The sequence below is a fragment of the Pteropus medius genome, unplaced genomic scaffold, assembly GCF_902729225.1.
Source record: "Pteropus medius unplaced genomic scaffold, Ma_sr-lr_union100, whole genome shotgun sequence".
Lineage (NCBI taxonomy): Eukaryota > Metazoa > Chordata > Mammalia > Chiroptera > Pteropodidae > Pteropus > Pteropus medius.
In genome coordinates this window covers 13,593,205-13,607,574 of record NW_024340701.1, presented here as the reverse complement: position 1 = coordinate 13,607,574, position 14,370 = coordinate 13,593,205, and the positions used below count along the sequence as shown (strand labels likewise).

General features: G+C 35.8%; 1 protein-coding gene across 7 annotated transcripts in view; it reads right to left on the bottom strand.

Moving 5' to 3' along the window:
• The window catches only part of NFIA (nuclear factor I A), a 356,733-nt gene that overhangs the window by 160,664 nt on the left and 181,699 nt on the right, over positions 1–14,370 (bottom strand). For all 7 annotated transcript variants that reach the window (XM_039887806.1, XM_039887820.1, XM_039887796.1 and 4 more), the window contains one exon: positions 10,688–10,753. In XM_039887806.1, the coding sequence (XP_039743740.1) occupies positions 10,688–10,753 (66 nt within the window). The remainder of the gene's footprint in view (positions 1–10,687; positions 10,754–14,370) is intronic.

Below are 14,370 nucleotides of genomic sequence, written 5' to 3'. Positions count from 1 at the left end.
GCACATTAAAAGTGCCTATCTCCACAGGGTTGTATTAGAATTAAATAACATCATGAATACAGAACTTTTAGTACGGTGCTTGATGTGATGGCCATAAAAATGAGCCACTCACATCACTTGCTATGAGGAGCATAATTTCTTGACAACACCAGCTGCCATTCCTCTGCTTATACCACTACATCCGTTTGAAGTCCATGTTTCCTCCAGGCCCAAAGCCAGTGACGAAGGGGGAGGATGCTAACGCAGACCCATTCCTGTGGGACGAAGAATTTTAAAACAGGTGACTTTGGCTGAAAGATTCTCCCCTGGCCTACATGAAACTTTTTTAGATTCTTACTGTCTAGCATTCTTCCAACCCGATCCTTCTTCCTTCCCCCTCTCCTTTCATAGATATCAGATTAGTATAGATGGTCCTGACATGTGATGGTCTAACTTAATGGTCTTTTGACTTTATGATAAAGCAAAAGCCATATACATTCAGTAGAAACTATACTTCAAATTCTGAATTTTGATCTTTTTCTCAGCTAGTGATATGTGGTACCATACTCTGTTGTGATGCTGGGCAGCAGCAGTGAGCCATTGCTCTTGGTCAGGCACCCAAATGTGAGTGTAAACCACCAGTACTCTACAATGTACTCATTGTGTTGGTGATTCATTGTAGTGATTTTGCCCGACTGTAGGCTAATATAAGTGTCCTGAGCACATTTAAGGTAGGCTAGGCTAAGCGATCACGTTCAGTAGGTTAGGCTTTATTAAACGCATTTTCAACTCACAACGAGTCCATCAGGACATAACATCATTTTAAGTTGAGGAGCATCCACACTGCAGTCTGAAGGCTTTCCCAGCCTACTTTTGTTCCCTCCCTTTATAGTTCATAGGTTTTACCCCAATAAATCCCTGCACATCTAATCACATCAGAGCATATTCTTCTTGAGGATCCAAACTAACATACCAGCATACAGAAAGTCCACAATAAATGTGAGCTATTATCATGGTGATTATTATCACTGAAATCATTGTTTTTGTCATTATTTCTCTCTGAAGCCAAAAGAGTTTAATCCTACTTTCCAAAAGTGCTTTCCTTGAATCTGTGAACATTATTCTTTTTTAAAGTGGGAAAGTTCAAAGATCACACTGTGTTTTTATAACATGTTCAGACAAGTTTTATTATACCTAGCAAAATAGTCCTCAATTATAAATGGAAACATATATATTTAGTTTCTCATACAGCACATGAAAAATATGGCACCTTTTATTTTTAAGTCTATCTGAAATGTCTTTTTTCTATTTCACCTTTGAATGTGGAATTTCCCAGTGCTTTATTTTACTGATTTTTTTCCTTTCATCATCTTTCATGAGGCAAATTGTCTGTCAATTACTGGATCTTGTGACAAGGTATACTTCCTTTGCATTTGCTTTGAAGAAGTGAGTCATATACTGTCCCAATGCCTTACTCAATTAATACATCACTAATTAAACTTACATACTTACTTGTATAGGTTGACTGGGTCTCAACTACTGTATTGTACCTATTGACTGTGCCTTACAAGTGGCTCATTGTTCCAAGATAACTACTGGGTTAAGTATCAGCAGATGCAGCAGGAATGGAATTTAAGCAGATAAGTCATTAGAACTTCTGGTACTCTTCCCAAGTTTCATGTTCAGTGGCTTAAATTCTGGTGGTTTGACCCTTTGTGATCAGTGACATCATCATAGACGAATCTAATCTTTTCATATGTTGCTGTTACTCTTGCCCACGTGACCTCCAGGGGAGTGTGCAGAGAATTAGGACGGGTTGCCAGATAAATAAAGGAGCTGGTTTTGATAAACAACAAATACTTTCTCTGGATAACTATTTTCTATTTAATACTAAAAATTATTCATTGTTTTTCTGAAATAAATTTAACTTGGCACTTTGCATTTTTATTTGCTAAATCTGGCAACTATTAGGAAGAAAAATCAAGCTTCATGGTAAATGTACTTGAGACCTGGGGGCTTTGCGAGATGAAGGTTGACCTGAAACTTGACAGATTCAGACTTCCATTAAATGAGAATGGAATCGTTTGCATGAGTGGGTATGCGAAGTCAAACATCCCATGCAAGTGACTCAGCTTTTAGTATACACTAAACAACGTTGCCGTGGAAGACGAGAGTCTCATTCTTTGACAATGTTACGAATTAGCCCTTTTTGTTTTGCTCAGCACCGAACATTAAGCATATGACACATCATAGGGGCTCAGGACATATCTACAGCATCAAAAAATGAATGGATTTGATATAGGTATTCCTCTGTAGAGTATATCATGGTTTGTCAAGGATTTGCCAAGTCCTTTCCTTGGCCTAGAGGGTCCAATACAATTTCGCTTCCTACTACCCCCATCTCAGATTGTTCTCTCCTTCATTCATGCCCCTTAACCCACACTAATCCCTTTACAGTTCCTCCAACAAGCCTCATGGCCTCTTCCCTTATGGTTCCCTCCTCCTATGACAAAAGTCCCTAATATTTGCATAGTTTTCTTCTTCATCTTCTTCACACCTTACCTCAAATGTCAAAAGATCAGAAAGGCCTTCCATGACCATTCTATGTAAAATAGCAACCACATCCTCCGCTATTTATCCCTTTATCTTTCTTTATTTTTCTGCATGATATTTAATGCCACTTGGCATCTTACGTATATATTAGTTCATTGTCTGTCTCCTTCCATTGGAAGGTTAAGTGCCATAAGAACAGAGATTTTGCCTGTTTTGTTTAGTGCAGTGCCTGGTTCTTAGAATGCACTAAATATTTTGTTGAATGAATGAATGAAGTTTTTTCCCCCCTTACTAGACTATCAGGTCCTCAAGAACAGGATGTCTGATCTATCTTTGTATTCCCTCAATGCATCCAGTAGTACATAGTCCAAATATACCCAGCAGATTTTTAATAAGTATCTGTTGAATTACTTATGAGAAAATATAGGTACAAGTCTTTAAGTGACTTGGACAGGTGATTTTCCTTTAACAGATGCTCAGTGTCAGGCTTATAATGTCAGCTCTCCTTTGCTGCCATTTGACCTATTCGGAAGTTGTGATTTGGCTTCTCCTTATTCATTTCTTGAGTTTACAAATGCTGCTTGCTGAGAAGCTCTCTGGTTGCAAAATACATACAGAGATCTAGGAAAACATGAATTTTCCTTCATGGAGAGATTGTTGGAAGCCGATTCCTATTCTGCTGGGCCTCGCCACATCCTTGACACTTCTCTCCTTGGATATTCGCCACATGATGCCTACGGATAAGGCATATGGGACTGACTCCCTTGTTCCCTTTGGGTTAAAATCAACCATGTATAGAAATTAACAACTGAGATGTGCTAGAGTAATCTGCAGTAAATACCACCCCTCCCCCACCTCTATTTGAGATATCCCAGTAGATTTCCTGAACAACAAGCTAATGCCAACAGAACAGAGTTGCCTGGAGCCAAGTAAAACCTGAAGAAGAGAAAAAGAATGGAGAAGCTATAGGGAGAAAAGTGCCAAAATTCCTTGTGGCCACATGAATTTTTTTAGCAGACAACTAATCAATCTGGATTAGTGACTCCAAATCCCCAAATAAATTATTTATATTACATCCAATTTACTAATATTATACACAAATGGATAATTCCTTCCAAAAAGTAATATGCAGGCTGTAAAACAACAAATTCACATTCAAGTGTCAAATCAGACCCTAGACTCTGTGGCAAGGAAAGCTCATACACTATTCCCAACCCAAACTAGTCTCTGTGATATTTTACCATGCAGATTTTAAATTGGTGGTTAAGGACGTGAAACTGACCATTAGAAGTACACTGCAGGTCCTTCTAAGGAGACCTCTGTCAAAGGGTCCAGAGTCATTGCAGGCTTATATCACAGGGAAAACAATAATAGCAGAAAGTGCTAGGTGCACCTCCTACTGTACTGTGACTTGATGATGGCTCCTTATTTGATCTCTTTACTGAGCCCAATTCAAATACTACATGATTCATATTGCTTTGTATTTTTAGAATAGATATCTATAGATATACTTGTACAACACCAAGTAAATTATAAATAAACACTTAAAAGATGCTTTTCTACTTGGAATATTACATCCAATGAGCACTCAAATGGCTGTTCCTCCTGGGACAAGAGTCACAGGCACGGATATATTTGAGGACCAAAAAGAAAACTTCTTTTCCTTCTTTCCTCTGTAACTATTTGTGTGTGAGGGGTTGGAGGTGGGAAGAGGTTGGGGGGCAGGGGTGGGGGGGGGTGGGGAAGAGGGTAGGGAGATGTCTGAAATAGACCACCCAGCCGGTCCATTTTGGAATTTGGAAATAAGGGAACAGGGTCTAAAACATTCTCAACTTTGGCTACTAGCCAACCACTTAAAGTCTGTTCAGCTAGTTATCCTCTGTATGTAGACAATAAAATATCCATAATATGTGAGGTAAAATTACTACTTTCAAATGACTACAAATTTCCTTCTTATTTTCAGTTGAAAAGGCCCCTTAACTACACAGGGTCCTGTGTAAAGCTCAGCATACCCTCAACTGCTGGATGCAAGTGGAGGAGGCTCCCAGGCTTACCCGGTACCTCATCTTTCAAAAGGCAAGATCCAAGAATTTCTTTTGTCTGGAGGCATTTCTAAAGAGCCTCGGCAAACAATGGTGGGTCACATCTGCTAACAATATTTAAGAAAGCATAATTCACCTGGTCTCAGAACTGGCATGTTAGATCAGACCAAATTCTAGTACCCTAGTTTCTTAAAGAAGAAAGACCAGCACCATTGCATTGTTAAAAATTCACTAGTCAGAATTTCATTATGCAGATCTGGAAACCAGAAGGCATTTAAGTTTTAATGTCTCCCTGAGTTGGGACCTTTACATATTTTAGAATATCAATCATTACTATTATTGCTGCTATTTTGGTGGTCACTCTACTGTGTCTATCCCTGCAGGGTTTTTTGAAAGAATATTGCAGAGAAAAACTGTTGCCAGGTAATTGTAAAAGAAAGTCATGCAAATTATGAAATATTGATAAATGGTTCTAGAATGCTCTAGCTTTCCCTCTAAAATGCAAACTGTAAAGTTGCATTGCCTCCAAAATTCCTAAAAATGACCCAACTAAATGACACATTAATCAAAACAGTTCCTACAACAGCAGTCCATCAGCAGCAAGAGACAATTCTTAAGAGTTTGGAACTACAAATTTTATTTTGCCTTTCCACTATGTATTAATATTGCAATATAATATTGCAATATATCTACTATGTACTTGAGGAGGTAGTGAAAGTAAGTTAAAGCAGAGGCCCTGCAATTTTTTAAGAGAATATTATCAGATAAAAGAAAATTTATCCAAAAGAGAAACAGAAATTTATAGTTTTCTTATCTCACTCCCAAATTACAAAGTGGACCCTACATATAAATCTTAAATCAGGAAATCAGTAGCCCAGAAGTTATTTCATAAATATTCAAAATCTTTCTAGAAATGAGTTAAACGATAATTAATAAGATCTTGACAACTGTGGTTCAAGAAAAGTGCATCTAGCAACATTTAGCAATGACATCTATTTTAACAAAGTTAAGATGAGAATGACATAAATGAAGATGGTGAACATGAAAGCTGGTTTCAACCAATACTCCAGGGTGATTTTCGAATTGGCAGGTAGAGATGGAAATTCCAAAATCTGGGGCAAGCATCATGATTAATGGCCTTCCACTGATTACAAAGGCCCATTTGAGGGTTCATGCCAGCAACATATGTGCAACTATCAGATAAATGAGGAAGAACAAACATGATTAAACCTAACGGAAATAACATAAAAACTAACTTTGATTTTTGTTAGAAATATCATATTTTAAAAACTACTTAGATGAGGTTATAATTATTAGCAGGCTATGCCGGTAATGAGAGACAGTAAATAAAAAAACAAACAAATATGTGAACACAGCATTTTTCCCTCTGGCAAGGGAACCCCACATTTTCTTTCTTTTTTATTTCTATTTTTTTTTGTTTAGAGTGCTTTCACAGTGAGTCCCAGGGGAAGTATGCTTTCAGAGTGTCAATGTTAGAATATGTTATTCCCTCAGACATTGACTCAATGTGGCCCTAAGGAAGCGTGCCTTGAATTAAGTAGGGGGGCTATCGTATGAGCTTTTCTTTCATTAATGACTGAGCTGATGTACCACAGAATGCAACCTCTTGAGGACTGTTCACAGGCCCTGTAAATACTGAACTTCAAATGTTCTGTCCCATAAATACTTCTAACAGTAGCCAAAGTACATCATGGGAATTTACCAAGGTGGTCTGAGTCAAAATTGAAATCCAACAAATAAGGCTTAAAATCTCCAGGAGCTCTTGAAAAGCCAGAAAGGGGGTTTCAGTAGTATGCAAAAGGATTAAATAAATGATACCAGTCAGAGTTGAGAACTTTGTCAGGATTGTATTCCCTATAGTAATGAAGCATAAGCTAATATGATGGTATTTCATATACAAGTGACCCTTGAACAACTCGGGGATTAGGAGTGCCAACCTCCACACAGTTAAAAATCCATATATAAACTTTTGATTCCCTGAAAACTTAGGTGTCCCTCAGTATCTGAGAAGGATTAGCTTCAGGATCCCTGTGAGTACCAAAATCTGAGGATGCTCAAGTCCCCTATATGAAATGGCATAGAACAATGCATACAGTTGGCTTCACATCTGCGGATGCCTTACTGCTGATGGAAAATGGTACAGGTATTTATTGGAAAAAAAAAAACAAAAAACATGAATAAGTGGACTCCTGCAATTCAAACCTGTGTTGTTCAAGGTTTAACTGCATTTGATCACACCTGCTCATTGGGGTGAGGTGGGAGCTGAGGAACAACTTGATCTCTATGTCCATTAGTACCTAGTGCCTTGGCTTCCTAAAACTATTAATCATATCTGTGTATGCAGGTTCATTTGTCTACATACAGCTTTCCCCCACACTCAAATTAGATTCTCAGTTTTTTGTTTTTTGTTTTCTTAAAAACCTCTTAGAAAATCAACAGTGAGAAGATACTCAAAAAATATTTGGGGATAATGACAACATATTCATCTACTAATTAATTTTATTCATTAAGTAAGTTACCTATGAAGTTCAAGATACAGAGCTACGTGCTATGCAAGATGTTTTTTAAAGGAATTTGTCATGAATCCTACCCTTAATCAGTTTATAGATTTTAATAAGCCAAATTCTATTTAGTTTGAGCCAAGGAAAACCTCATCTAAAACTGAAGACATCTAGGAGTCCCTTCTGTCCAGAATCACCTTCTTCTTGAGCACCTATTGTGAAGGTTCTATAAACTCGAATTGCTTTTGTAGTGCTCAGCTCCTGGGAGGTGAATAGAACTAAACGGAAAAATAAATATGGCACTGTGGGGATTATGGACAGATTTATGGCTGACATTTCAGAACAGAGTAGGTATCTACAAAACACGTCTCTAAAAGTCTTGGTTTATTTCTGACACTATTCCTCTATCACTCTCAGGCTCCCAGCTTTCTATCTCTCAAATGTATATACTCATTACAGATATGACAAGCTTTAATTGGAGAGTAGTAATGGTTACCTTTCTTCGAGTCCTTACTACAAACGAGACATTATGTTGTTTCATATGCATACTCTCATTTTCATACTCATGAGGCAGGTTCTTTTAGTATTCCTATTTTATTGATTAAAAAAAAAAAAAAAAAAAACACCTGAGATTGGGGTAATAGCTTATTCAAAGTCACCCAGGTATTATTTCATTTGAACTAAGGTCTGTTTAACTCTAGAAGTAGAGTTTTAATTATTTATTATACCAATTTTGAGTTTGGGAGATTCTGATATTTTATCTTTGGCCTTTGGATAATACCTTCAAAATTCCCATCTAATACTCTAATTGGACAAAGATTTGTTTTCTTTTATAGTTGAGTCTTAAGGGAGTACAAAAAAAAGAAAGTAAAAATTCCACAGAAAAAAAACCAGACTAGTTGGACAGGGAAGAAACAGCTGCATCCACTTTAGGTAAAGTTACATGGCCTAGTTTATGGTTTTGGATGAAACAGCATGTTACCATTTGTCTATTCATTCTCCATGGTTTACTAGGAAAATACCATTCGTTTCCCATTACCTTTCTCTTCAAGAGCTAGGATAAAAAGAATATTATTTCCCCTCGTATACATACATAAAGAAGGAGTAATGAGTTCCCACTTTATTTGAAGACCAGAGTCTGTCACTTCTTCATCTACCAAGATTCCAAAAATTCTTAGACTTTTATTGACACATTTATGAGAGGTCCCTCTTTAAACACAAAAATGAAACAAACAAGCAAACACCTTTCAGGAACTTAGTTTTCATAACCTCGGGTAGTGAAAAAGAAAGAACACTCCATCAAAGCAACACTAGGATGTTATCTAACGCATATAAATACCTAGTCCTGAAATCTTCAATTATTTTCCTATAGGTATTTTTCCTAGAGGTCTTTAGGGAAGAGATAAAATCATTTTCTTCCAATGACTTCAGCTGAGATTGACAGAAGGCACATAGAGGAAACCGATTAGGCTGATGTTCCCCTCATCTCAGCTTCAGTTGGAACTAAGACAAAGCAGCTTCTACTTTTTCTTTGAAATAAATAGAAATTTGAAACATAAGAATCTATAATCTTCTTTCCTAGATTATTAATACTTTCTTTGAACTCACATGATCGCTCCAAAATGGTACTGTGAATCCTTGACGTAGAACTAAGTAAATTGGGGTTAAAAGGGAACTTGGATAGTATCTCTGTGCCTTTGGCCGAAAAATCCAGGCTCAATCCTGGTGGCTTTTTGGAATGGGAAACGCATAATATCAGTATTACAGGCAGCTCCAGAAAGGCATGCCAGGCCTCTCATACTCTCAATTTATATTTGCATGTGAACAGCTTGTCGGCCATTTTATGAAGACAGATGAATCACAGGCCTGCTAGAGGGGTGGCCAGACCCAAATACGTGAACTACATACCCCTACAAGCTCACAAATTTTTAAAAATGAAAATAAAATAAATATCCCTGACAAAACTTCAGGCAGATTATATATAAATATAATATATGAACAAAATCATTTAGGGCATCGCCTATAAGTCACATGAGAAATAAAGTATGAAACTAATCTATAAATATCACTCTTTAAAATGTCAACAAAAAATAAGATGTAGCTGTTTATGACACTAAAAACAAGTCTTCAGAGGTCTTTCTCTCTCTCTTTTTTTTATGCCTGCTTTGAAAAGACAACTTTGATAAAGTAAATACCACCAAAATACCAGAATGAGAAGAGGAATAGTCACTAGACCATATTTAGCAAGAACCAAACAGTGTTATAAAGATTTTCACATTGGAAAATGAAAACTCCTGAAATACTAGTGATAGGATATCTAATTAAGGTAAACTCAATCTTCAGTCTCACAATGCTGACATAATTCAGTTTATCTATCTATTCCAAAAGATCAGATGGAGATCAAAATGGGAAATATATAAAACAATAAAAAGAAGAGAGACTCGAGGAATGAGATAATTCTAAGTAGGCGAAAAACAAACATGGTAGGATTATACCGACTAGAAAAATAATAAGAGTAATATTGAACAACAGCCAACAATTGTTGAGTATAAACTATATAAATATGTACATATGATCTTATTTAATTCTTTAACAGATAGGTAATATTAATACCATACTATTTTAAAGATGAGGAATAAATCTATACCCTGAGAGGTTAAATACCTATTCAATATTATAAAGGTAAGAAACAACAGAGGCAGAATTCTAATGCAGGTCTGACATCACAGCCTGAGCTTTTAACCATGATGCCAAATTCCCCTCCCAGGCCTTCAAGCATTCCCATTAGAGCCTTCAGTTCTATCACCAAGGAAGAACACTTTAGAACTTTATGAAATAATATCTGTGAAAGTACACAATACAATGTTTAGCATATAATATGTACTGCTAGTTCAGATCTCAGTTTGTATTGAAACTTAAGGTTTTACTCAATCTAAAATTCCAACCTATGACAACCTTTTCCATACTTGGAGTACATGCTCAAATTCAGTATTTTACCTAATTTACTATTATATTCACATATAAAGGATATATTCTATTTTAATCAAATTGCTGCAACGGAAAGTTTATGTATTTATGCAACTGAGGAATTTAATATTGTCATGTACCCTTACTGTTTTACTTTAGACAATTTAAATCAGAAAACACTTCAAAGACAGAGATCGTTTTCTTAAAGCAATTAGTAATGGGCTGAACTCCTGAAAGGCCTCAAAAATACTTGTCAGTCGGTGATCTTAAATCACTAGTGAAGAAGAAGATCGTGGGGCATTGGCCACTTTAAAAGGAACTAAAATGAAATGTAAACATCATGGCTCCTCATTTATACTGGAAAAGATTCTGATTTGGCAAGTCGATCTCACCTCTCATAGTAATAAACTTTCTTGGGAACTAAAGTTCTCATAAATACCAAGTAGTGTTTAGGGGTGGGGTCAGGGTTTGGGGGGTGCTAGAGTGATCCAGAGGGCTCCTTTGGTCCTCGATTGTTCCTACTGTGGGTCACCCATAAGGCAGACCCCGAAATCCTTGTACTTGGTTAACTGCTAGCTACTGTGGACTCTCAAAGCAGCAGCTAGAGTCCCAAACTAAACTTACCATTTTCTGGCTGGTCCTTAATGTCAGCGTCACTTGGCTGGCTGGGACTTTCAGATTGACTTGAATCTGAAAAACATAAAAATACAGCCAAAAATTACAGGGTCTGTGAAGGAAAGTGGATCAGAGGTGCCAGACTTTCTCAAAAGGTTCAGCATGTAAGCTAGGAATGAGAATTTTACAGAAATGACATGGTGAACGAAAAAAAAGAAAAGAGAAAAGAAAGTGGGGGAAAAGCAGCAGCAGCGGCCTGTGTTCTTACAGAGGTGTCTTGGTTGTGTTTACACCTCCAGTGGCTTTTGGCTTGTGCCAGATCATAACTTGAAACTCTTCAGAAACCATTCTCCTACAGAGAGACCATTTCCAAACTGCTCTTCTCCATTATTTATACACTAGAGTCTGATAAAGACTTCATCCTTCATTACACACATCTGAAGCTTGATTCAGAACATAATAAAGTGTCAAAACATATTTTGAAGCTGGTATATAAAAGCAGCCCAAACAACAGTAACAAGTTCTGTTGATATTTAGCTCTGTATTATAGCAACAGACTTCGCAGACTAACACCATTAAACACTAGAGTTCTAATATTCTAGTGCATTTACTTGAACTAACAGGATAAATCAACGACGTCTTTCTGAAAGCTATGTTTCCCCCACTTTATAAGTATTCTTTTTCTCATGTACTGATGCATTTGGGGCTTCTTAGCAAGAACAGGTTCTTGCATACCTGTATCAAATTCCACCTATTTTTTATTTAAAAAACACAATTATTTTCAAACTAAAAAAAAAATTAATTCAATTTAATTTGACTTCTAAATAAGATAATTTAAAATAAAGTGACATTAAATTTTAAAATAAGCTAAAATTAAGTTAGATCAAAAGAACTTCACAGAATTAGAAATAAGCATGCTTATGATACAGTTTTGTGGGCAAGGAGGAAAAAAATGACGCAAAACATGTCAAGGGGAAAATTTTTTGATGTAAAGCATTTTCTGAGACTTGAAACAGTATATAACATTATATAAAAACAACCAAAAATTTTTTTTCGAAAAATCTCTATTATCTATGGAAAGCCTGAATCTGAACTTTACCTTGACTTCGCAGGGTTAGAATTGACTGTCTGAAATTTGACCACATTTCAGCAAGATGTTCAATGCAAGACCACAAGATCATGACATGTAACTGTGATTAAACTGAAAATATTACTCCTATTTCAACAGATTTATAGCACTACTATTCTCTTTCTTGGAGATATTGCAAAAAGACGTAGCACTACTAGTGACCCTGGATCAAGAAATGCTAATTTATTACTTTAGAAAGTCTCCTGCTTTTAAGCAAATGAAGATTTTAATTATAGGAAAGTACTATAAATAAAATGTCTATTTTAAAATTTTCTGATGATATTAACCTGGTGACTACAGCAAAAATTCTGTGTTGACTTAAGGGTTCAAATAGCAAAAGATGTGAAAGTGAACTTTTATTTCAGTTTGGCCAAGTGATAGTTTTATCATCTTGTAACAATTGCCGTAGTGAAGACAAAAACAAAAAGCATTATAGGTCAAAAAACTTTAGAGAAATCCTTCATAATGAATCGCAAAATTAAATACAAACCCTGAACTAAAAACTGGAAATGCAAATTTATATTAGACCATATTTGAAATTTTAAATCCATAAATTAATATTACTTTTATAGCAAATGATTTCAAAAGATGGCATGACTACCTTCTCTTTTTCTAAGATCCTATAATTTTGCCATTAAAAATTACAAATTAAGTATTCTGGGAAGTAATTTTTATTTTAGTTCATTATTTTTATTCTGGAAAATTTTAAACCATTAATATCCATAATTAAATTTTTTAAAAAATCCTTCCTTATTTTTTTTAGGAAAAATTAAAAATTTTCCGGACCATGTCCCAAAATAGATACATAAAATTTTGCCAAGTAGAACATTTTCTTTGGAGTAATGCAAGCAAACCTGACTATATGATAGCTTAGCAGATGTTCTTCTTCTAGGTGTAATATTTTCACAATTAATCACTTCATGAACAAAAGGAAAAACATTTTTTATCTCAATTAATTTAAATACTCGGTCAATTATTTTTCTGATATTTATCTATTAGTATTAAGGCAAAAAGGATAATGAGAGACTCCCCACCCCCCAATTTTTTTTTAATAATCTGAAAGTGGACTTCTTTGTTCTTTTCACTTTTCTATTTGGTTCGCCACCAGATCTTCATAGGAATATAACGTGAATATAGAAAATATGAATAGCAGCGAAAGATGGCTCTAGGTATGTTCAAAGAAAGTTTAAAATTCCAAGCCACAGAAAAAGAAGCAAACAAACAGCAAACGACTGAGTGGCAGGGGAATGTTCAGAGTTGGTTTGAAAGGGGCCGCGGTGCTCTTGTGAAAGCTCAGATACAAACACTGGAGGGGGCATCTAGCCAAACTGAAAACGGAATTGAATTTCTCCAGTTTTATTCAAAAGCTGGACATGCTATTATCCACAGAGGACTGCATACTAAAATACACCATCTTCATAAGGGATAGTCAAAGCCAAAGATCTACAAGAAAATTTAAATGATCTAAAAACTTCAATAATTATTTTCTACCATGGGACGTTTAATGCCGTTCCTTTTTTGAACCGAGGAACAAAACTACCCAGTCGCAGTGCTATCCTATGCTGAGCACACATGGACACTTTCTCTGGTATTATAAAAGGTCACTGATGTTATTAAGTATGGAGCCAACCAGATGACCAGAATTACAAATTAATTTCTACCCATACATAATTGATACAAATAAAAGATCTTTTTAAGTATTTGCATTAAAATGCTATCATGAAGGTTAACAATTAATTTACTCTTCTCTTTTTTATACTTGGTAGAGGCCTGTCAGCAGCCAAGATAACTTTATGTCTTACTTTTTAGGATAATTATCATGTGGTTAGTTGATTCTCACCACCTGAAATAATTAGAGCCCCGCAACCTACCCCAAGCAAACCTGACTACATAGAATTGGGTGCCATATCTTGGATTTTAGATCTTAGATGTGGCAGTGACTTTTTTTGGTTCCCTGGTCGATAAAAACCAGAAGATTTTTATATTACAATGAAGGGAATATTATTTATTTGTGTTTAAATGATGGACTTGGAAATGCTATTGTGAGGAAGTACATTAGGGTTATCAATTTTTTTTTCCCGTCTAGGTATTTGCTTTTTTGTTTAAGAAACCTTAGACTTCAACCTAACCTTGAAAAGCAATATTTCTTTCGGTTTTTAAAAAATTTATGAGCAGAAATTTAAACCTAAAATAGACAGGGTTTGCACAAAGGAGGCTGGTTTGAGACCTCTTAATTGAACTGGTAGCCATCTATCTATGCATTTTTATGGCGCCTACGGCTATATTGCTGGAGTACTCAGACAAAGATATTTCACTATCAATATAATCACTGGGGAAAGGAATAAAATAAATCCTAATGCCTACATATTAGTCTCTGCTTCCATAAGCTTGTGCAATGCAAGAACAGATACCTTGTACTGCACTTGCTACTTATCCACATATTCTGTTGCCCAACTTCAATTCTGCTCCCCTCTAACATGGAACCTTGGAGGATACTCCTTTTGGGAAGGTGAAGAATGACAGAAACATGTCAGTGAGGTAAAACTGACCAGGCAAAAATATA